The sequence below is a fragment of the Pocillopora verrucosa genome, chromosome 4 (assembly GCF_036669915.1).
Source record: "Pocillopora verrucosa isolate sample1 chromosome 4, ASM3666991v2, whole genome shotgun sequence".
Taxonomy (NCBI): domain Eukaryota; kingdom Metazoa; phylum Cnidaria; class Anthozoa; order Scleractinia; family Pocilloporidae; genus Pocillopora; species Pocillopora verrucosa.
Window position 1 is genome coordinate 9162961 of NC_089315.1, and position 24428 is coordinate 9187388.

At 39.4% G+C, this 24428-nt stretch overlaps 1 protein-coding gene across 2 annotated transcripts in view; it reads left to right on the forward strand.

Moving 5' to 3' along the window:
• LOC131795637 (myomegalin) overlaps positions 1-24428 on the forward strand; it is a 39023-nt gene that overhangs the window by 11600 nt on the left and 2995 nt on the right. For both annotated transcript variants that reach the window (XM_059113222.2, XM_059113223.2), the window contains exons 16-53: positions 1077-1106; positions 2606-2698; positions 3065-3157; positions 3491-3607; positions 3859-3933; positions 4657-4752; positions 5244-5294; positions 5820-5894; positions 7040-7177; positions 7624-7707; positions 8226-8321; positions 8905-8949; positions 9159-9236; positions 9607-9702; positions 10468-10563; positions 10738-10833; positions 11003-11053; positions 11220-11264; positions 11339-11393; positions 12018-12085; positions 12504-12571; positions 12998-13049; positions 13155-13187; positions 13279-13326; positions 13534-13641; positions 14592-14675; positions 14990-15091; positions 15687-15812; positions 16032-16247; positions 16943-17464; positions 19271-19851; positions 20466-20622; positions 21207-21691; positions 21921-22063; positions 22637-22915; positions 23040-23161; positions 23246-23374; positions 23760-23849. In XM_059113222.2, coding sequence (XP_058969205.2) covers positions 1077-1106; positions 2606-2698; positions 3065-3157; positions 3491-3607; positions 3859-3933; positions 4657-4752; positions 5244-5294; positions 5820-5894; positions 7040-7177; positions 7624-7707; positions 8226-8321; positions 8905-8949; positions 9159-9236; positions 9607-9702; positions 10468-10563; positions 10738-10833; positions 11003-11053; positions 11220-11264; positions 11339-11393; positions 12018-12085; positions 12504-12571; positions 12998-13049; positions 13155-13187; positions 13279-13326; positions 13534-13641; positions 14592-14675; positions 14990-15091; positions 15687-15812; positions 16032-16247; positions 16943-17464; positions 19271-19851; positions 20466-20622; positions 21207-21691; positions 21921-22063; positions 22637-22915; positions 23040-23161; positions 23246-23374; positions 23760-23849 — 4923 coding nt within the window. The remainder of the gene's footprint in view (positions 1-1076; positions 1107-2605; positions 2699-3064; positions 3158-3490; positions 3608-3858; positions 3934-4656; positions 4753-5243; positions 5295-5819; positions 5895-7039; positions 7178-7623; positions 7708-8225; positions 8322-8904; positions 8950-9158; positions 9237-9606; positions 9703-10467; positions 10564-10737; positions 10834-11002; positions 11054-11219; positions 11265-11338; positions 11394-12017; positions 12086-12503; positions 12572-12997; positions 13050-13154; positions 13188-13278; positions 13327-13533; positions 13642-14591; positions 14676-14989; positions 15092-15686; positions 15813-16031; positions 16248-16942; positions 17465-19270; positions 19852-20465; positions 20623-21206; positions 21692-21920; positions 22064-22636; positions 22916-23039; positions 23162-23245; positions 23375-23759; positions 23850-24428) is intronic.

Below are 24428 nucleotides of genomic sequence, written 5' to 3' on the forward strand. Positions count from 1 at the left end.
ATGTGGGATTTCTAAAGTTCTCTATGCATTAGCAACCTTTTATAGCTGTTTGCAGAAAGGTTGTCGTAAAAAAGGACAAAGTGTAAGAGACAATCTCGCAAGGTAACTTGGGTATCCGGTAAAACATTGAACTTCAATAAGGGAAACAAATAAATATGGACGAAAGGACTAATGAACAGCGGAAAAATGCCGACATGCACGTGAATACGAGAGGAAAAAAAAATCGAATATTTCGTCGTTGTAAATATTTTTTCACTTGGTCACTTCGAATTTGCTCGTGTTGTGTTTACATCGTTTGCGTCGTTCTTTAGAGTCAGATTGTTTTTTTTCTTTTTCGTTTTTAATCAAGTTTATAATTAAAAGTCGGTCTTGATAAAATACTTTACATGTGGTGTTTCAGTTTACCTCTGGTCGGAGGGGTTTCTGTGTTTTAGGAGAAAGTGTCTTCTGTCAGCCTTCCATATATGACAGGGTAATTTAGTGTTATCAAATGAAAATTGACCAACAAAGAGTTTAAAGAGCGTTAGCCTTTCGTCTATCGCTCTGACGAAGGGCTAACGCTCGAAACGTCAGCCTTTAAACTTTTACGGAGGCCAATTTACGTTATCAACTCAGTTGATAACACTAAATTACACTGTTATACTCTCCCACGGTCGCAGCACCACAGTTTCTTTAGAAACTTACCCACTTCTTCCAAGATATGGTAGTAGCCAAAGGCCACAATGTTTCCCCAGTCTTGACCACGCCAAACAATGAGCAGCATAAGGAAGAAATGAAAATGGTTTACTGTGCAGGTTGTTTAAATGTTAGTCATTACGACCCACAACAGTCCTTTTTAGAACTACTCTCTTTTAGACAATCACACTACATGATAAAATTATATTTCACAGTGAAGTTCTGAGAAGACACAGAACGACTTGAAATCTTTTAAAAAATTTGAAATGTATTTACTAGAAGATGATTTTGTGAATTTTTGTTTGTTCATCTCCAGTGAAATCATCATTAGCTAATTGTTTATACCATGTACAGGGAATCGTAGTGTGTTGCTAATTCAGCTTCAATTTTGTACGACATAGAGTCAGAGGGATGGCCCCAGGGACAGCGAGGTAGGGAAAAGTAGAAAAAACAAACGTATTCAATTAACTCAGGGATTCTAAATACAGGACAAACAGTATTGATGAGTGCTTTTCAGAGAGTACGTGTATTATGAAACAGCTACGAGTAACGTACATCCATGTTGTTTTAAGTTTCTCCATCTTTCAGGCTTTTTCTTCCCCACCCTTCCCCCCACCGAACCCAATCCCTCTTCCACTTTACTTGACATTTTAAGAACCTATCGAGTGTATTTCTATCTCTCTCTGTTTTGTATTTGACTTAATTTTTGTAAAGCCTATTCTAATAGTCGAGGAGGAGATTTTAAAAAGAGACCTAAGAAAGACTCTTGGTAGCACCACCACTACACAACGGGTTTGACATCGGATGATGATAGCCTGTACCCAAAGATTATGGCTGCGTCAGTCAGTAGAAGTTTGTTGGCTGATTGGGGAGTCAATGAGCTCAAATAAGAGCTAGTTGACTCCCCGATCAGCCAACAAACTTCTAGTGATCGGGAGCTCTTAGTAGAGCTCATTGACTCCCCGGTCAACCAACAAACTTCTAGTGATCGGGAGTTATTATTAGAGCTCATCTACTCTCCGATCAACCAACGAACTTCTAGTTATCGGGAGCTCTTATTAGAGCTCATTGACTCCCCGATCAGCCAACAAACATCTAGTGATCGGGAGCTCTTATTATGGCTCAGCGATTCCCCTATCGATCTACAAACTTCAAGAGATCGGGAGCTCTTAGTAGAGCTCATTGACTCCCCGGTCAACCAACAAACTTCTAGTGATCGGGAGCTCTTATCAGAGCTCATTGACTCCCCGATCAGCCAACAAACTTCTAGTGATCGGGAGTTATTATTAGAGCTCATCTACTCTCCGATCAACCAACAAACTTCTAGTTATCGGGAGCTCTTATTAGAGCTCATTGACTCCCCGATTAGCCAACAAACATTTAGTGATCGACCAACAAACTTATGATCTGGAGCTGTTTTCAGAGCTCTTTGACTCCCCAGTTGACTAATAAACTTCTTGCGATTAGGGGTACTAAATTGAACGCATCATCAAATCCACTGAATTTTTTTGTATATAAAGCAAGAACAATGGTAAGGTTATTTTCGAGGAAACAAACTCTGCCATCTATTCCTTAGGCATTTTTTTAATTATATTTCACAAAATCACTCACTTTTCATGATTTCCCTAGCAACCGTTCCCATGATTGCGTAGAACAAGTCAACTTGAATAATCACACACTCATTAACTGTCAATGTTACCTCACCCCTCTAAATTTAATGTTACTTGGTGGAGTAGTTCCGGATGTGTTGTTGAGAAGCTCCTCACACATAATTATTGGTACATCCAAAGGCACTGTACCGCTCTTAATAATATACATGAGAAAATTACGCACTTCTGATTGGCTGAAAACGTGTAGTGAGGGTGCTACGAGGTCGTCTTTTTCTGGCTTTTCCTCGTTGACTACTATTGAAGTTTCGTCAAAAATCTAGCTTCAGCAGTTGCAGACCAAAGTTCAAGACTTAAATCAGAGTTTGACAGCAACACGAGAGGCAGCACATACAGCCAAGAGAAAGTGGTATCAGGTCAGTGAATTTACTTCTAAAAACTGTTATTATACTTACTTTAATTTAGGTAAACAATTGAAAGTCAACTGCCATGACCTTGGTATGGAAGGGGTGATATTCTCTTTTGGCTAGACACAACTTCTGGATAACCCAGGCACCCACCTTCCATTTAAGCAAGGCAGCAGTTTAACTGATGAGTACGAAAAGAATGGTCTTATGTTTGTAGGGGTGCCACGTACTGTACATAAAGGACCCCTTAAAAGTTAGACGTTTGCCTAATTTCTCTCGTAACTTTGAACAACATTCATATTCCTTTTTGTATATTTAGTTTGATTTCTGATGCTTTGTGTACTTGATTACGTTTCAAAATCTGAATTATTTCAGGCTTTTGAGGAACATTCTGAAATTCTTAAGGCAAGAGACGCCATGATAGCTGCTTTACAAAGCTCTTTGAGTGCAAAAGATTTGGAATTAGAGGTACACGTGTGCTAAGTATATGCTACAGTTTTTGTTTAATGTGGTTTAGCAGAAGTATCCAGACCTCAATTTCCAAGCTGTACTGATGCAAAACATTAGAAAATTGATACTCAGCCCTTGAACTGAGCAAGAAATTGACCTCCTTACTGTTGACAAATCACTATATTTTGTTAAACCTCGTACAATATCTGTTAATTATTTGAAGACCATTGCCACTCTAGATCATTTTGTAGGCACTCAGGTAAGTAAAGCTATCGTCAAGTGGTTTAATTCTAACCTCATCAGTTCGCTTGAAATTTTATCTATTTATTTACTTGTTTTTTTTACTTTCAGAAACTTATTCAGTCCTTGTCTTCCAAAGAAGTTGAACTGCAGAGATTGAACAATGGGAAGCTCCTCCTTGAACAACGCCTTGATGAAGTGTTAAAACAAAAAGAACGTGAGCAAGCTGTGAGTCAAGACTGGCTACACTAATTACTCTATACAGGCTAATCAGTTACGATAAAAAAATATATGAATATATATATATGTATATCTTATGCGGAATTTTTTTGCGGGGATGCGGCTGGAATGCAAAATGGCAGAATTACATCTGTGCATGCCTGGTTATGACCCAATTTTGAAAACCGTTTTTGTGATTCTATACCGCCACTTTAGTAGAAGGCCATCCTCAGCCTTCACCCATATTCTTGAATTTCTAGGAACTGATGGAAAAACATAAAGCGCTCTCTCAAGAACACTATTCCAAGATGGACGCTCTCGAAGAAGCTTATCAGGTAAAACATATATCAGGCCTTTTGCCAGTAATTAAAGTAATGGATTGGACTTGGAGTATTTATGCAGCGTGGGACTTTTTGATAAGTCACTCAATTAATCAGAGAGCTTCCTAAGTAAACGTAGATCTAAGGCGGCAAATTTAATCAGGAACAGGACAAAAATGGTGGGGCATTCCAAAGTATAATAGTGCACAGAATCAGGCTGCAGGAACTATTCGCTGGTCGCAGGAGCCATTTAGCTCACGTTTTTTTTTTTGTTTTTTGTTTTTTTTTTTTAAGTCATAAGGCGTATTGAAGAATTGGAGAGGTTTTCATTTGATTGGCGTAAACACAAAACCAAAGTTATCGCAACGACCAATAAGAAAAAGGTATAAATCACAAGTTTCCAGTGAGAACTCAAAGTGAATTCAGGAAATTGCCGGAAGCGCGGGCAAAAGTACAGACAAAGGTGCAATTGTTCTAAGTTTGTATCTGATAGGGTAGCGCGAGTTTTATAGAACACTCGCATGAGTCACGCGAATAAAACCATTACAATCATGAATTACTTTCGACACACGGTTGAAAATTGTTCTTTAGAAGGAAACCTCAAGTTAGTGGTGAGCTTTAGTGGACAAGATGTAGATGACCAGAAAGGGACAATGATAACCAAGGAGAGAGGAATAAAGAAAATTGGGCATAGGTTTGTTTTGCTTTCTATTGTAAATGTTGGTTGTTTGTCCTCAGCACGTGACTGCTGGAGCTCAAGAACAACTCGAGGCAAAGGATCGACTTATCCAGAAGCTGGCAGCTAACAACAAGGAGAAAGACAATTTAATAGCGGTACGTGCTACCCCCTTTTTTTTTCGTTATTTACCCTGTTAAGATAACAAGAACGTACGTAAAAAAGCAAGAAACTAATAATAAATTGTATGGTCACATCAGCACATGTAAGAGTGGGCTTAATCCCTCTGTAGATTTTTTTTTCCCTCGGAGATTTGTATCCTCCGAAGCAAATCAAATTATTTTTCATCAAAAGCAGCAGCGGTCATCTGTCTTGTTTTCAGGTTATTAGAACCAAAATCTAATTTAAAAAGGTCAAGATGAGTGCAACGCTTACCTCGTGATTATCACATGTTACCATCAAGTGGTAATGAAGTGGTATAATTATTCATGCGAGGACAACAGTCAGTTTTTTTTAAACTGTTGCAATACCTTGGTATACATTTATCATGATATAGAAACTTTTGATCGGAACCAGTTTCAAGGCTCTATCTTGTAACTAAAATTCTACGATTAGACGAAGTTTTAAAGCTGATTTTCTAAATAACTAGGACTTCGTAGAGGCTTTGAAGGGAAGTGGTATGGATGATTCAGTGGTCAAGGTAGGTAGTGCTGCTTAATGTGTTGGTTTGTCCATCTCGACAAATGGTAATTTAGTGTTAACAACTGAGTTGAAAACGTAAATTGGCCACCGTAAAGAGTTAAAAGGCGGACGTTTCGAGCGTTAGCCCTCCGTCAGAGCGATTGGACAAATGTTTGACTAATATTTCCTGTGGTAAACCATCTTTGTCACCTTTCTGGCCTTTGTCTTTGAAGTCTTATTTTACAGACAAATACTGAGGATGCAAAGAATGACTTGCAATAACGTGGTATACATCTTGAATCTTAAAAGTCGTTTGTTTGTTTATAAGGTTAAGAAAAGGTGAACGGTAAAAACCTAGTCACCTGTCTCTGCCAGAGCTTCCACCCCCTGCCTGTAATTTTGTCGGCAAGGAGTAGTATGATATGAGAGCATTTTTCCAAGGCTTGAATATTTCTTATTATTCAAAAATATTCCTTCAGTTTTTATCCTGGCAAATGGTTTCCCAATTACTCAGGGCAAATCACATTTTTTACTCATTTTGCAGGGCTCAACTGATGATCAGGAGAATCTTTTGAAGAAACTGACCAACTACACTAAAGAGAAGGATCGTGCTCTCCAGGTTGGTTATATACTAGTTATAGTTCTCACTAGAGCTGCCCCCGCCCTACAGCACCATTTTCTTTTTTTTTTTTTTGAGTTGGGCTTGTTGTTTACAGTTGTGTAGTTATGACCATTTGCGGGAAAAACGTTGATACCTTGCGGCCGTGCATGCGATCAAATCGAGATTTTTTTCGGTTACGATCAACCGAAAACACCTACATTCTCTCTTCTCCAGTCTTCCTCTATACTAGAACAAATCTCGTGTCAAAGACGCCGATCCTAAAAGTCCTCGCGCGCGTGTCTTTTTACTGGCAGCCCATGACCATTTGCGGGAAAAACGTTGATACCTTGCGGCCGTGCAAGCGATCAAATCGAGATTTTTTCTGGTTATGATCTACCGAAAATACCCACATTCCCTCTTCTCCAGTCTTCCTCTATATTACGCGGGGAGTCCTAAGGTGCCTCCTCGGGTTTTTGGCCCTCTGGGGCCAAAAACCCTGCGGGGGCGATAACTAAACTGATATTAATAAAGGGGCTAAGGTTCTAAAGAAACCGTGGTGCTGCGTCAGTGGGAGAGTATAACAGGGTAATTTGGAATTAACAACTGAGTTGATAACGTAAACTGACCGCTGTAAAGAGTTTTGAAGCTGACGTTTTTAGCGTTAGCCCTTCGCCAGAGCGACGAAGGGCTAGCGCTCCAAACGTCAGCTTTGAAACTCTTTACGGTAGCCAATTTACGTTATTGACTCAGTTAATAATTCCAAATTACCCAGTTAAAGTAAGATTGAGTAGTGTTTTATGTTAATTTTGACTCGACTTAAATTTTTGCAACAACAGGAAACTAAGAGTAATGACCCTTTAAGACTAGTATTGTCTTGAAATTAATGGAAAAGGGGAAGCAAACGAACTTTTCTTTCGTGGTTAAGACTCGTTCCGTTTGAATCCCTTTTTTTATTACATGCGCGACTTTTAATTTATCATCGAGAGTTGCACGTTGAAAATCACCAAGTGGAAACATCGTTCCGATTTTCTTGTCGCTAATTCCTCATTTGCTCAGTTCAGTAAAATACAAAGCTGCGACTGTCTAGGTATGTACATGTGCGTTGCATTTCGGCACAAAAATAATCAAATTAATGTTTTTTATTTGTCTGATCATAATTGTAGGTTGCAGCTGAAGAAAAAGTGCGCGCTTTGCAAGGAAAGGAAGGCGAGCTACAGCAGTTAAGACAGGCCTTGAGAGAGAGAGACAGGCTGATTGAAAAAATCAACACCGCTGTCCTTGAATCCCAAGAAAAGAATAAAGTAAGTGAACTACAAATGTGACAATTTAACTTTCTTACTGGTATTCCATACGTTTTCATAAAAATCAGTGAACTCGATTTTTTTATGATTTTTTGGCACCTAATTACAGTAATGCTGTCATTGTTAAAAAGGGAAAGGGAAAAAACAAATTGGAAAAGTTAGTAGCATATAACATAAACATACGTTATTGGCGTATATTAATTTTCTTAAAGCTTTTGGAATCCTTTGAAATTTCTAAACAACATCTAATACTAGAGGGTGATTCCACATGGCAATAAATCTCTCTTTAGCTTTTTACCTTTTTTTCATGACAATGTTATTTAGTGCAGTAAGGTGTATGTTGGGCCTAGACGAGATGACTTTGTCACAGCCATTGAAGTGTCTTCTGGTGACTAGAATTATTAACTACTTTAAGACTGTCTTTTCACGCTTGTGTATTTGTCCAGCTATTAGAACGGACAAGCAAAGAAAGAAGTGAAGCTTTACAAAAAAAGTTGTCGTCCTTCGAGGATCAGCTTAAAGGAAAAAAGGTAGTTACATGAGGCGGAGGTACAAAAACATGGTTTGACTCCCAAGATCTGATTGTTAATTCTTCCCTTTGTTTGCTACTCATTTTCATGTACATTAGTTCTGATAATTTGGTGTTAGATCAAGATAAAACCTTATACCTGATAAGTTTGAATATTCTATTTACCTGCTTTCTGGATAATGTATGGTTATTATAGGGAGATGTTACATGTTAATCCTCTCTGGAGTCAAAGGGTTAATGATTTATTCCAAAGTACTATTGGCAGTGAAATATCTTAAGTAATCAGCTACACAATCTGTCTGCAGACACCAAGATTGAATTTTTAATTGTTTAAGGAAATGCTAAGTCATAATACAGAAAGACGAAAATTGGCAAAGGACGGGAAAAGTGCAAAAAGGGTGGCAGATATTTAAATAAGATGTCGCACAATTGTACCTAGTGCTGGCCTAAGTGACTCGAGTATGTTTTCAGAAATAGCTTCCTTCTTCAGCCGGACGTGTTTTTTTTCTTTCGTAACAGGGAGATCTAGAAACAAAAGAAGCCAGTTTACAAGAGAAAGAACTTGTTATTCAGAAACTAAAGCACAGTCTGAACCACAGGGAAGAGGAATTGAAGGTCAGTGTTGTTCCTGTTTGACAGAAGGAAATTTCAGAGACGATACTTATTCAGAGTTCTGCTAACTCCCGCGAGATTCAATTACATGTAATGTCAATCCGAAATTACAGCGGGCCGGGGAATTATTCGAGCCAGTATCTTATCATTGATATATGTCCCCCAGTTCCCCAAGTTTCTCCTTTGCTCCCGGAAAGTGATTTAACACCTTCCATAGAGTTAAATTTTGCTAAGCTACTCATCTCCAGAAATGATTCCCCACGTTTCCTCGAACATTTGAGAAAACTATTCAAGAATTTTACCATAATTTCTTTCGGGAAAAAAAATGAGGCCTCGGTTCTCTGGCGATCAGATCGCAGCCACCTGATAGAGACCGGAGAAGTAGAAAAAAAATTGTCGCCGTGCGAGGGAATAATGAAAGATCCACTAGTGGAATATTCTTCAGTGCTAGAATATAAATTTCTCCCTTGACCCATTAAGTAAATGGCCATTCATCTTTCTTCTCCTCGAATCACCTCGAGGTCCTCTTTCGCGGTTTCTGGAAACTGTCTTAAGTTTGTATTTCTGATATCTCTTTTGCTCATAGGAATTGAAGGACTTTGTAAAGAACGCTTTGAGTAGTCCAGACGAGGTTTGTGGTTGTAATAACTGTCTATGCTGAACTTTCTTGCTTTTAGTTTTTAACCCCAACCCGAGGGTAACTATGCTTAAATTTCTCTTCTTTGTATCAATACATGCAAATAACGGCCTTGTTGTGCGAGCAGTAACTATTACGTAGTACAAAGACTACAGGAAGTATCGTGCATAGTATGAATTTATTTTCACCCTTGTATCTTATAGGATGAAAGTTTAAGTGATGAGGCAAAGAAGGCCCAGGAAATATCGGAATTGTTGAAAGAAAAGGAAAAACTTTTGGAGGTAAATAACCCTTAAGCGTGTTATAGGATATTTCATCACAGTGACGTTATCTTGAGCCGTTTTTCTCAGCTGGGTCAGTGAAAGCCTTTGTTGATCCGAATAGCTAACAAGAATAATTTTCTTGGGTAGATAGACACGAAACAGGTAGAAATAAACGAAAAATGAACAGACATGGTCAGGAATGGAGATGGTTAACACGGATTACGATTGACTACCCTTAGGGAGGATTTACACCCAAACAGCTTAACCATAAAAGACTCGTCATAGTGACGAGGTTATTGAAGTATGTTTATGTGGCAAACTTGACTAGGACACAAGGACTAAAAGTATCTCTTAATGTATGTTATGGTGCTTTGTTTGGTTTTGTCAGGAAATGTTCCATGAGCGTGCTAGGTTATCATCTACTAATGAAGCTAACACTCAAAGACTCATGGCAGCTCTTAAAGACAAGGAGACTGCACTTAAGGTTAGAATCCGATCGAAAACTTCATGTAAAATTATTTGGATGGTCATGAGCTTTTACCTCTTGTGGAGACTCTCCATGAAGTTTTGAGACGCCTCTAACCAGTCTAAACTAAACCCTTTTTTTTAATTAAAATCATCCGTGCGCAATATATCATATAGACCCTAACCACAGTCATCCTATTGTGTCTGCGTTGGTAAATGAAAATATAATAGAAAGTGGATTTTAGCCGCGGCACTTACACGGGGTTGGTTTTTCGTCCACTGTTCTCCATGGTAAATAGGAATTCATGTAATTTGTTTTTGTGGGGTAAGGAGAAGCGGAGAAGTCACAGGAAACCTCTTAGCGAGAGACAAGGGAACAAGAACGAGAAATAATGACAAAATAATAATTCCAACTAAAGCTTTGCTTTGACACTGTATTTGAAAATGGCCTGAAAATGTCGCCAAGTCCTCGCTTCTCTTAGTTTAGAACGCCTAGAATAGTCACCTACAATGAATCGAAAAAGTATACTACTCGTACATACCAGGTTTTAACCCTTTACTCCCTAACATCAGTATGATGCATACTACTTCCTAGACATTACCTCTGGTTCTAACAAGGAGAATTTGTTAAACAATCAAGAGCTTCTTTAGTTGGTGATCATCTCTTTTATTCTCATGACCTTATTGTTTGATTCAGGGCTGGTGTTGTAAGGAGAATTTAGATGTTAGTCGTTCTTAGAGGTTAAAGGGTTAATAAATACCAGCCAAAATGTTATCTCTGTAGGAGGCTGCTGCTGACTTAACACGTGTACAAACTGAAAAGAACTCCACCATCCAGACACTACAGCAATTACTTAGCAACAAAGAGCACGAAGTACAGGTAAGACAGAAATTGAGCACAAAAAAAAAATTAAAGAAAAGTGCCTGAAAACACGATACTTTGTCCCGGCCAAGGTTTATTACGAGACGTCAAGGCTACCTGGTCCTCTCTTCTCAACTTTGCCACCAGTTTGTGTGAACTTTCTTCTTTATTTTTCTCTCTCTTTTCCTGTAGGCCTTAGAAAACAGCAAAGCCTGGGCTTCCCAGGAAAATGAGAAGTTAAGTAACAAATTAAGGCTGACCATACAAGACAAAGACAAGACTATCGCAGTGAGTCGTCTCGTGATATGTTATTATTATTATTATTATTATTATTATTATTATTATTATTATTAAAAATATACGAGTGTCGATGTTTTGTGTCAAAAATTAATTCTTCTTGATTGTGTAATGTTGCTGAAAATGCTCAAAGTTATCTCCTTTATTTTTCCCTCATCAGGGTCTTGTGGAAAGTGGACGAGAGAAAGATAAGATGTTGAAAGTGTTACAGGTAAATTTAGCTTTGTTCCCATTAGTTCATTTGCAGCTGTTTAAGTTAACGAAACCACTTGTGTCGCCAAGGTTTGGTAAAGAATGATGAAGTGTCCGTCTTCGGAGATAGTTTTTGCCGCTTTCTTAAGTCGAATATCTAACCAAGATTTTTACTGTTTTGATAGGAGTCCAGTAAAAGCACACCAAAGGCCCCCAGCCCTGCCGAAGTGGTAAGATTGCTTGTTAGTGTTTACCAGGTGTTAAACCAATAAGATGATAATCATCTTTTATTGTTCATTTGAAGGCGGAACTAAGGCGAAATATTGGTCTATTACAGGCTGAAGTGCAAAAGAAAGATGGTATGTTGCAATTTCCGCCCATTTTTAATTGTTTTGAGTGTGTTGTTTCTGATGGTTTACATTGCTCTGTTAAGATAAGAGACCTAGACTGTTAGTAGTCAGCTTTTCTCTCCATGAAGAGCGGGAGCTATCCTCTCTTGCAAACTTTAGGCGAGAAGAGGTTGAGACAAGACCCCGACTACACAGGGTCGTGGGTCGGGCGTTCTTAATCGACACAGTCCCGACATACTTAATCGTGAGTTAAATTTGCTTCACGCTCAGAAACGTAAATGGAAAAAAAAAGACAGATTACTGGTGACCCTGTGGAAAACAAATGGAGAGCAGACCAGCGAATACCGGATTAACCCCTAAATGTTTCAAAACAAGCTATGAGCTTATAAAATTTACAATTTCCTTCATAGCATTAGTAGTTATTACAGGCCAAATTTGTACCTATTTTACCTCAAATCCTCCACGGAGGACCTGGTTACGATATTTTTATTCGGTACTGGTTGTATTTATTTTACTTTGTTTCAGAATTGAGCTACACATTTTCGACATAGCCTTTTTCTCTATAAAGCGATTCTGTTTTTGCGGTGTTATGTGTGTTGGTTTTATCTTTCGTTGCATTGTTTTCCTATTTAGAATCTCTGAGGAAGCTTGAGTCGGATTACAGAAACAACTTGCGGAAACTTCAAGGCGATGATCAAGAGGTAGATGACCTGTACAGATCATTGTGTTTTAACTTGTTTACCGGGGGTTTTAACCTTCATTCGTGTTTTTTGCTGTTGGTTTGAAAGCTCAATAAAGCTGTCGCCAGAGCCAGTGGTAGAGCCGGAGATTTCCAATGAATCAATTAAATTTTGGGGGAAAAATATTGGAGAACTTTTTCTCGATCGGTTGTTGTAAAACCAGAACTTAATAATGGCCAATCAGGAGAAGGAAAATATCAAAAGGAAACAATCGGAATAAATAAAAATGCCTCAAGGACGGGAAAATTTGAGTGAACAAGTTGCGTTTTGTATCTGGTCGAATAAAGAGGTGATGTGATTGGCTAAAACGGTTATAGAACCTTTTTAGAATTTTGCTTGCTCTGTTCTCTAACTGTTGAGGTGTGTGTTTCTCTTTCAGAACAAGTTGAAGTTTGAGAATCTCCAGCATGAAATACAGACAAGAGATGCACTCTTAAAACAGGCAAAGTATGTGGTATTCCTAACTTATATATTAGAGATAGACAATTCCTCTCTTGTCTCTTGAGTTTGAGGATGAACTTGCAGAGAGTTTTTTGAGTGGTCAGTCACCGGCAAAGGCCCGGTAATATCGACGTTTACTCCCGAGTTCAAATCATTATTGTAATTGGCAATGTTTTAGACTCTTATATCTATTGTTAAGCAATGGTTTATGAAGAAAACCCAACTTCTTTTCAGAGATGCTGGAAAGGGTGTATACTCGGTTCTTGTTCCATCTGAAGTGACGCGAACTACAACTTCCTGATCATTTATTTAGATCAAGGAGACGTATTTTCCCACCCACTTCGCTTTACTCCTGGTTTCAGAGACAAGCTTATTGGCCTGTTATACCGATGCTCTAGTTAGATAGAGTCACTAATAGGCATTTCATTTCAGGGGTACAATCGATAATCTTCGTTCCAGACTACAGAGCATCCCTAGTTTAGAGGTTAGACCAAAAAAAAAATATTATTTGACTGAATTGTTACACTTGGTTTGGCAACGTGAAACAGTTAGACAATAGTTTTCTTTCCTCTTTCTTTGTTTACTTTAGGATCTAAAGCAAAAGTTTGTAGAGCAGTCGCAGGTAAGGGTACACAGTGTGGCCTTTATTTCTGTTCATTTTATATCTGTCCTGCTACACATCGTTATGATGCACTATTTTCTTTTCATTTAAGGCCTTGGCTGAGGCTCAAAAAGGGAAAGAGCAAGCACTTGTTGATTCAGTGAGTTTTTCCAAAGAGTATGACTCCGTTGAAAATGATCATTATAAACTTACTGAGTGTGAAAGCAAATGTTCTCAAGGGAACGAGGAATCAGGGTTTACAAAACGTGCTTCATGTCAACATGTTCAACTTCTTTTTTGATTTGTTGAAGTATTGATGCTGTTTCGTCAGCAGTGCTGGTACCTTAATTTCTTATCTTGTTTACAGGCCGCACTCAAGAAATCTAACTTGGAGCTAGAAGCGGAACTGAAAGTTAAACTGAACAACATTGAAATGCTTAATGAGGCTGCGCAGATGAAGGACCGAATCATTAAGGTACTCAATGGGCTTATGCTAAACCTATTTTGCGTTGGCCTAGCTTTAATTCGCTAGGTGATTGGCTAAGAAAAGTCGCGCCACCCCTCTTAATCAATCGTTATCCTATTTGACCATTTAAATTTTGGAACGGGTGTCGTAATTTGACAAGGAGCCAATGAGAGGTCACTATGAAAGGAAACAAAGGAAATCCCATGACTAAGTCGCGCTTAGTTTTCGATTTGCATGTGGCGGAATGAGATGGTGGTGCGAGGATACTAGATCAATCATAACGTTGAGTAAGCCAACGCCAATGCAATCCTGAACTCATTTTTATTAACATAAACTGTGATGTTTTACAAGGGTTTCCAGCCCTGAGAAAAGCTTCATCTGCACTCGTATATCGTACGATAATTTATTTTTTAAGTATGTTTGATATCGTTCATCAACTGCCGACACGTCACTCGCCTTTCGTTTAACTTTCTCAGGTTGATCTGGAATTTCTCTTCTCGAGTTAAACTCAGTCGAGTTGAACGCTCGAAGGGAAATTCCTTATCTACGCGCGCCCAAGTACTATTTTAAATGTAAATTACTCTTTCTCTGAAATTCCCTCAAACACCTAAGAAAACGTCGTAGAATTTAGCTTAGCAATAAATAAGACTTCAGTGTTGCATGGGAAGATCAATTTGAGTGGACTACACTTAAAGAGTATCAACCACGTAATCTCTCTCTTTGATCGAAGCGTAAGACTTCACAGCAGATATGTTTGTCTGAGTTATGTGGCTATGGCAGTCTATCCTGGCCATAGATTAGCATTCATTCTTTCGGCTGGTTTTAGGGTGTTTTTCTACCGTTTTCTACACAGACTAATCAGAATTTGGCATTTTTAGGTTCCTGTCCGAAATCTTGTTTTGATTTCACGCGAACGACCTTTTATGCTGGAAGATTAAACTACTCTTTTGTATCCGCAGGAGATGCAAGAAGATCAACAGAAGCAATTAAAAGACATGAAAGAGAATATTGGATATTATCATAAGAAAGCTCAAGAACTTGAGGTACTCATAAAGCTCTTTGTCTAAGGGAAGATTTCGCTCTGAGCAAAACAAGTCTCTTAAGTATGGAACAACAACACAGAGGTTCAACTAAGTAGGGATCTTAAGGAACGCACTTTTAACCTACCCCTCCTTGCTAAGACAATATTATAATTTATAAAGAATTAGCCAGGATTATACTGATGTGGGACCTTACGGGTGGGTCCTGTTAACGCTCTTCAGCGGAGTATCCGTCAGGATGATTAGAAGTCCTATGTCCCTGAATGGTGTGAAAACAAAAGATTCATTTTGGTCTGACGTGAACACAATATTTCCAGGCCTCAAATAATTCGCTACGGCATCAGCTTATGGAGACAGAGGACCTGAAGAATTCGCTCGAGCAGCAACTCGAAAGCTACAAGCAAAGGTTAAATAATCAGGTGACAGAAATTTATAATTTTAAAGGATACCTTACTCGACCATAAGGGAGCTAGTACTGATATAATTTATTCATCGTGAAAAATTCGCTATCCTTGACCTCTGCTTTTCCCGTTTTGTTTTTTTTTCGGTGGTTTACACTATTTTTCACATTTCATATCGAGGTTGTAATCCATTTCTTAGCAACTGCACGCGCTGTTTTAGCAATAGAAGTGTAGCGAGCTTACTCAGCTCGCTAAAATGCATAGCCTTTTAGTTGCCAAAATGTATTGATATTTATCGCCATTTGCTCGTAACTTTGTGGACCATTGAAATGAGAGATATATTTTTTGAATTAAGTAATTAAATGTGTTGATGACTTCTGAGTGGTCACGAACCGACTTGTTTATTTCCGCGTGCGCCAGTCTTGATACCGTGCGTTGTTTTAAATTTTTACTTGAACTCTTCAAACATACAGAGCAATAATAAAGATCTTGTTGCGCCCCTACAATGTCCATATGGGCAGAGTAAACAAGTTTACAAGTTTCTATGTTACTGTGTTGAAATATATGGTGATAAATATTTGTCCCTGTGTTAAACTCCAACTGCCGTTACCAGGCTTCTTACGGGGAGGAAGAAGTAAACCTTTTACGTCAAGAGGTCAGCAACCTTAAGGCCAGGCTACAAAGGACTGGTACGCCACACAGGGAAAGTCCTGGAGTGGGAGCGGGGGCCGATGAACAGGTAATTAAATTTGATCATCGAGTCTGTGCTCGAATTTAACATTCTTGTGGGATCTTTGGCTGGATAGGTGTTTTCAACAGCAAGTTTTCCTCCGCAGAAGAAGAATATGAATTAGATGAAGAATATGATTGACATCTTATTCTTTTTCAAGTCCTCTTTCTCTTAACCTGCCATGCCAGTCTTTGAAAATGATAACTCGTCTCGTATTATTTGTCCTAGCAACTTGCCTCCAGCAAAACTTCAAGCCCCCATCCGGCATCTCCGTATGACGCCGCTTATCAGAGAGAGATACAAGAACTCAAATCGAGGCTTGAAGATAGTGACCGGTGGAATGCTTCATTGCAGGCTCGGTTGAATGAATTACAGCCGCGAGTCAGTGGTTTTGGTGGCTCAAGTGGAGACAGTTTACCCTCAAAGGTTCAACGATTAGAGCAGGTAACCGTCGTCATGGGTCTCGCGTACTCCTGTAGTATTTATTTCCAGAAAATGTTAATTTTTTTATCGTTTTTTTTTTTTAAAGAATTTTCCTGGGTGGTTAGTTCGGTTATCTGAACTGTTACGACGATGTTATGTCCTCCTTTCATCGTGTGAACGGCAGCAAGTCCTTTTTAGAAAATGCAGAAAACGAAGCGAATAATCCAAGATGTCAATACTTTGGAGCCGATTGTTCATATTTTTAACAACGAAATACACCAAATAATCGCTATCCCATTGATAGCATAGTTTATAAAAGTTAATCAGCGGAAACTGGAACCACCTCTGTAGAGCGTTTTCCGTTCTTTTGATAACCGTACCTAAAAGGGAAATAGTTGCTGGTGAACCAGGACAACGCAGATCCTGGTAGCGACCATAAACCTGCAATAAAACTGGTATTCACATCCACTGAAACTAGATACAGATGCTGGGTAAACAAGGTTTCTCGTGGATTTCGGGGAAGGTGGGGTAACTTGTAAGCTATTAGCCTCCGAGTATATATATTTTTTCTCTTCGATTACATAACATTACATAAATTTGTTGTACCTACGATTATGGCTCTAAGCCAATCTTTTAGAGGTAAGAAGAATTTTTCGCAAACAAACCTTTTGTTAGATTGTTTTTTCAGTATGTTCCGTCGTTTTACACTTTTGCAGCAAGTGGAAAAAGTGAAGGAACAACTCAAAAAGAGCGGCCAGCTGAATGTTGGGCTCAAGAATCAACTGGATGATAGTAATTCGTCGCACATGCAGACTTTGGCTGAGAGAGACGATCTGATAACAGATTTGACTCGACAAATTGATAGTCTTCAAACGCAGTTAGACAACACGAGACAAACGTTCAGCGAGTTGGAGAGAAGATTACAAGATGCAAACAGCAGACTAGAATATTATGCTACCAGTTTGAACGGTAGCCATGACGATACCCTGCTTGAGCGGGAACAAGAATTGGAAATTTTAAAACACGAGTTGAACGAGTTGCGTCGGATTCAAGCTCGTAACGATCGGAACGGTTCGGATATGGCCGCGCAGACGTCACCTTTAAAGGACTGGACTCAAGGGTCAAGTGATAATTTGAGGGACCTGGAACGCAGATTAGAAGAGAGTGCACAAACGAACGAGCAGTACAAGAATATTTTGGAAGAGAAGGAATTAGAATTGCAACAGCTCAAAGCGATGGTAAGTAAATTTACACTCCCACATTTTCAAAGCGTTTTGCAGTCAGAAGTTGTATTCGTCAATGCAGTGCTACTGGTTTGTTAGTTTAATCACGCTGCACCATCTACGAAACTCACAACCTACTTTAGACGATCCAAACGCGGTTTCCATGCTTGAGAATCCTGTTAACGTTAAAGCAGATGTTCGTGCGAAAATACTGTACTATTCTTAACATACAAAATTGTGTCCTGTGGCTCGAACGTTCGCTCGAGCAATTAAAAGTTTTAGTTGCCGACAAACGGCTGACGAGAAATCTGGTCGTCCAAATCCTTTTATTAGGGAGAGAAAGCAGTCGGATGGCGACACCGAGAAAACATTTAAAAAAAGATTGAAGTAACATTCGGCAAGTACGTGTGTTGAATCAGAATATAGTAAGAGTCGCTCGAGTGGTTCCATGTTTAAGTCGTTTTAAACCGTGTCATACTTCCTCTACGACGAAGAATGTGAAGAAGTCGTTAGGTTCCAAGAAGAAACGGAAAAATTTGCCGGCAAGACTTGTGTAGTCAGACTACGCAAAATTTGATAATTTTACGTTGTTGGTTTGCAGCAGACGACTGAGACATTTGAGGAGTTTCAAATGGCATGCGCAGAGCTATTGTTTGTTTACTTATCCGTGGTCTCGTCGCGTTGGGTTCTGTTTGCTCAAATGCCTCTGCTTTCAGTGGTCTGAGTTTTGAAAAAATCACGTGCAACAAGGGACCCACAGAGGAAACTGTTTTGCATAATTGGTCAAAGGTGTGGTTTTAAATAGCTTTTGAAGGAATTGGTCTTGCAACTGAATTTGAAATCTGGAGGTCTGCAAGTCAGTTTTTTTCCCTCCGTCACTTACTGAATTTGTCTCTTGTTCACCACGAGTTCAACCTCTCCTGTAATTTGTAAATAGCTAACCTGTTTGCCTCCCACATAAGAGGATACATGAAAATATGTCCTCTTTACATTATTAGTTTGTGTATTTACGTTGTTTACAAATAGTACAGGAGTCTTGAGCACATTGAGTGTAACAGCCGTCAATTTCGTGTCAATTCCACGTTTTATTCGATCCGATCAACTACGCTCAGCACACTGTTCGAATATAATACCGAATGAGAAATCCTTAAAAATAAGCAAGTGTCCTTATCTGTAACCTTAAAAATTGCTGCAATAATCGTATTGGCACCGTAATGTTTCCTACCTGCGATGTGAGTCTTGTGAAACGATCCTCATCCGAAAAAATAAAGACGAAAATAACAAGCGATAAAAACGCAAGTGCGCCGAGGTTTGAACTAGCGTCAAATGACGAAACCTTGGCAGAGACTGGGCCTAGTGCACAGGAAACCAAACATTTACATCGAGATATGAAGATATGAGATACGAGCGTCCATTGAGATGAGAAGCACTTTGGAAATTTCGGGAGTATGAAAGATGCTTAAGAGTTGTTCGCGACGTATACGACAAACGACTCTAAACCCTTGAATGGTCTCCAAACTCTCTTAGTTTTTCTTATCTCAATAAATGCACAGCTGACTAAGAAAAAAATTGTTTTATAACATTTTATATTGTATTTCAGATGTTTTATGTAAAGTGAAGTTTCCTCTGCGGCGCTTCCTAAGCGTGCCCAAATGGAATACGAATATGTTCTCACCTCCAACGCTTAAGCGCATATTTTGCATTTGATCCGCGCTTAACACACTTTTCTCGTAATTTTCGTCAAGCTACTTTAGTATGATGTTTGCCCATTTCAATACCTGATTAAAGAACCAACCTCTTCATATTTTTTCCGTTTTACAGGAGGCATCAAGAGATAAAGAAAAGTCTAAAGCGAATGATCGAGAGATGGCTGAAATCGAAAGACTCCGCGAGGAATATGTAACAGGTATCAAAACAAACGAAGAACTTAAAAAGGCTCTTGAAAGTGAACGGGGAAAGAACCGTGACAGATCAAGGGCTTCGGATGGAGTCCTGGAACTTCGGCTACAGCTTGACGAATCCTTACAGAAGAACGAAGACCTTCAGCGACAGCTTCACGAGAGCGCCCGATCCGAGGACGAAGTTAACCGACTGAGGCACGATCTACAAAATGCTACCCAAATGAATGAATCGTTAGGATCGCAGATACGGGAATTCAACGAATCTTTTTCCAAAATAAAAGGGGTTAGGGCAGATGCGGTAAAAATGCAGAAAGAACTGAAAGATGCTCAACGTTTGAATAGAACACTCACAGATCAGCTCAAAGAGACGAGGAAATCTGCGGAGGAAGTTGGAAGAGTACAGCGTGAGCTTAGGGAGGCTAAAATGATGAATGATCAGCTTGGGAAACAGCTGTCTGAGCTCCTGAATCACTCGGCGAAGATGAAAACCCAAATTGAAAAGTGAGAATATTTTTCTTCGTTTGTCCATGTTACAATTATTAGTTGAGTAAGATGCGGGAAAAAGTTTGGTGATGGGGTTTTGACCGTAAACTAACGGTGTTGTTACGGGCAACCTTCCTCGGTTTCAGTGGTAACCGAATCTCAAGAGCCGTGCGTCACCAAACTTAAAGGCGCGTCGCCAGTGGTAACGAAGCCATTTTGTCGTGACAACACGATTTTAACGTCAAAAGATTTTCACTGCACTTCCGTCGCGCTTCACTCGACTGATAGTAACTGTAGGTTACAACAGAAAGTGGTAATAGAAATTTTACTCATTAACTCCTCAATCTAAAAGTGATATCGACGAACTGACTTTTCTTCTTGTGCTAAGGATTTGGTGCGAATCTTTTCAATGTTTCCCCCAACCGACACGTTAAATATTTTCCATCTGTTTGGTTGACTGACTGAAATGACCACACTCCGTGTCTCTTCGACCTTTGTTACTATAAATAGTATTTCATTACAGTGTTCAGTTTATTGAATGAATATAAAGTGCTAATGTAGTAAATGTTAACAACACAACTGAACAGGCATGACGCGCGCATGACGTTTATCAACACCTTTTTTATTTTTAGATTGCAGCACGAATTGCAAGAGAAAGATAAGGTTATTGAGACATTACAGCTGAGACTTCAGTCCAAAGCGGACTTGCAGTCCATAGCGCTGTCTCCATTTTCGTCGCCGTCCAGACGTTTTGTAGAAACGCAAACCAGTCCGGCGGCTTCACCTCAGGTAAATGGAGAAACAGGTCAACTGATTAGACGGTCACCGAGCTAGTTGTCCAACACTCGCCCCTTTCCTATCCCTATGTGGTGCTTCCAGTTATCGCTTGGGTTTCCCACTAGGTCGGGGCAATGTGATGAGAGACACCTGCTCTTTTTCTGATCATCCTGGATACAACTCAAATTTCAATTTTCTACAATTAAAAGCATTTAAGTTTTTTTTTGTCTCATTATTTTCACTTAAACTATACCTAAATGAACCTTCAGTCAAGTATATTATGTTACACCTTTTGAGCGCTAGAATTTTTGCATGTAGTGGGAACCTTCATGCAAGGGAGACCTGCAGGTATAGATAAATTTTCCGCTCGATTGGTGTCCCTTCAATGAAAGTGTCAGATACAAAGCTTGTAGGAGTATTTGCTCAGAGTGGACCAAAGCTTGTGTGTTTAAATGCAGTTTTTCTCGGAATGAAGGGGTACCAGAAGAACGGTTCCACAGTATTTGCATTTAAGCTCCGTGAAGTAACTGAAGTAAACTTGTAACAGGTAATATTTTGGGGGCTCTTCGAAGTTTAATTCTCCATTTTTCTTCCAGGGGATGCGGGAGAGTTCATCGCAATCAAATTCCTCGACTGAGGCCATTGAGAAGCTTCAGCAGATGAACAGAGTGCTGCTGGGAGAAAATCATCTGCTGAAGAGCAAACTGAAAGACTGTGAAAAGTTAAATGAAACACTGAAGAACGAGAACGACTTGTTCTCCAGATTACACAGTCAGTCCAACGAAACGCAATCCAACAGCCAAAAACGATCTAACATGGACGACCTTTTGGCCGGATTCATGGCTGAAATGCGCGAACTGCGCTTGCGCTTAGAGGATAGTATTCGTACTAACGATGCGCTGCGGGCGCAGTTGGAGATGCGATTGTCCGAGGGGGCAGGTGACGGTAGTACATCGAGCGCCTCTGATCAAATTATTTTGATTCGCGAGAATGACTCGCTGCGGAGTGAGTTACTGAAAAAAGATCAATCTAATGAGAAATTGAAGAAAACCATCGATGGATTAACGCGAGAGCAAACGAGGTAAGTCTTTGGTGACTGTTTCTGAACTGTTCTACACAGCTCAATGGTTTGTACTGTCATCTCCAAACCAAGAGATCCAAATGTGAAATGTTGCAGGGAAACTTTTTTTTTGCTTGTTTTCATTCATCTTCCGCTGAAAGTTTTACAGTAAGCCATGTTTGCTAAACGCCAAGTTATCTCCTTGTTCCTTCATAAACTTACAATGGTCAACTCCCTTGTGTTTATCCAGGGACAAAGAGCAACTCAATCTTCTCCGCCAACAGATGTTGGAGAGCACTAAAGTTGCTGAAAACCTCAGAAAAGAATTGAGTGTTTACGAGAAGCTCTACAAACTGTCTTACGAAGGCAGGAACATCGAATTACAGACTGATGGTATGTATCTGTGGTATTCGGAAATTTGAAAGGACCGTCTGAGCCTTTTTCTGAAATCATATCCTTTATATTTTCTCCCATAACCCTGTGTCATGTGGTGTATGTTTACTAGTTATGGCAAAAATTCCTTTCGAGACTAATTAACCCTCCGCAACCAAACTAAACCCGCAATTTTCGTGTTTGAGCTGTCGCGCAACCACTCAGCAAAATGATTTCTCCTTTGGAGCCAACCGTTTCTTATTGGATGATTCAAGAAGCATTTTACAGTGGCTTTTTATTAGTTTTTGTAGCAGGCTGGTTTAGGGAAAAAGTACACACTGCAAGACGCCACTGAGGCTTTGAGGGAATAATGCGTGGCGATAACAACCTAAGGGGCAGGAAAACATAGCTCTCGAATTCGCGATTTGTTTTTGTTTTTGGTTTTTTTTCCTCTGATGGCTCGAAAGGATGGCTCAGGTCTTCTAGACAAATCACAGGGTAAAGTCAGAGTGAAAGGAATACTAACATGGATGTTCTTAGTTTCGTTACTCAACCGCAAATGGATTTGTAAACCAATTTCTGACATTTCCGTAGGGCAAAGTTATGGCAGTGAGGGACCTCGAAGTCCTAACAGCGAGTCACAGCAAGACGCCCTGTCGATGTTACTGGCTGAAATCCGAAGCCTACGAATCCAGCTGGAGAAAAGTATTGAAACCAACAATGCATTGCGACTTAGACTTGAAGAACAACTTAGTCGGCCTGCCAGTTCACCATCCCAGTCTCCCAGCAGATCTCAAGGCACGTTCACTCGACGGCTGAACTTCTCGGAGAGGAAGGGAGGGGAAGATATTGGTACTGTCGAGTCTGTCACAGGTAGAGCGTCTTAGTGATAGCCATTATTATACCTGAGTATACTTTTTCATTTACCCATTTTGTGCTGTCCTAGTGCAGCTTCTTATGGGTAAACTTTTCAAGTTGAAACTCTTTTCTCTTTTAGACTTACAAAATGGTGGAATTTCTAACGAGGAGCAACAAGTTATGAGTCAGCTTGAAGAGAAGTTAGACTCTCTAAACAAGTTTGCAACTGAGGCGTACAATAGCGTTATATCAAGCTCGCAGGTAGTTTGTGTTTGTCGCTTTAAAGCCGGATATAATGGTTTAGTTTCCTAATATCTCTTTTTTTACTTTTACTCACCTTTACAGACCGATAGTCTGCCTTATATTGAAAATATTTTGAGAATTATTTTACAATGCAAGGCACTGTTGAAGGCATTGCATGTCGACATTTCTCGTCAGCGTACACACAGTGATCCAGATGATTCTGACAAAGAGGTAAGGCTATTTTTTCCCTTCAGGGAAACCACTACGATAGAAAATAAGACGCGAGATATCTATGCATGCAAAAAAATTAACATGAGTTTGTGCTGACTTTCGATTTTGTACCTTGAGTGGCGACCTTTTTTTCGCGAATTTTCTGTGCTCTGTTCCAATACCGCTTAAGGTTAAATTTACTGTTTTTGTCTCTAAATGCGAACCAGAGCGTGCTCGTCAGACGTGGCTTCCCTTTCTTCGGCAACTGCATCTTGCCTTTTGCTGTAATGGTTCATAGATTTAGTCCATTGTTTTGAGTAAAGGATTTTAACTCTGTTTGTTGTTCTTTTATTTTCCTTTTTTGTTGTTGTTGTTGTTGTTTATTTTTCCGTCTTATTCTCTGTAGAATGAAAGTCTCAAGCTCGAAATTGGAAAATTAAGACGCCGACTTCTTATTCAAGAAGATATAATTAAACGCGCGTGTGAAAGACTCGAGGTAGGCCAGAACACTTATAGAAACATGGATGTGAGGCTTGATCTTAACTGAGGGTTTCACTGTTATTTTTTACTCAGCTCTGTTGCACTAATTTAAATTTTTTCTTTAGCTGGCTTTTGAAATATCACTGGTCTGCTATGACTGTCTATATCTTTTCTTTTAAGAGTAAGAGTGCTTAGTTCAACACATTCACTGTTTTTGTCATCTGAATGTCACACAAGTGAAATTCAAATTCGTTCGCTCTTAGTAGTTCAAGAGTGAATTGTATATTGTCCCCCACACCGCATAAGTCTTTTTCTCTCTGTCCCTGTGCTAAAACTTTTAACCTGAATGTAATCAGGGAATAAGTCATGCTCGGCTAAGGAAACCTTATCTCAGCAATTCTATCGAGTCTGACGCTAATAAATAACGGGAAACTGAAGAGGCCATTTTACAGTTGCGTATTTAGTTGCCAAGCCTTTTATTTGGAGTGAGGCTGAAGGTGACCTTGTTGTGATAGAGACCAGTACCTAGTTAGCGTAACAATAAAGCAATTTACATTTAAAAAGCAGCAAGGTTTGTATCATAATATGGTCACCC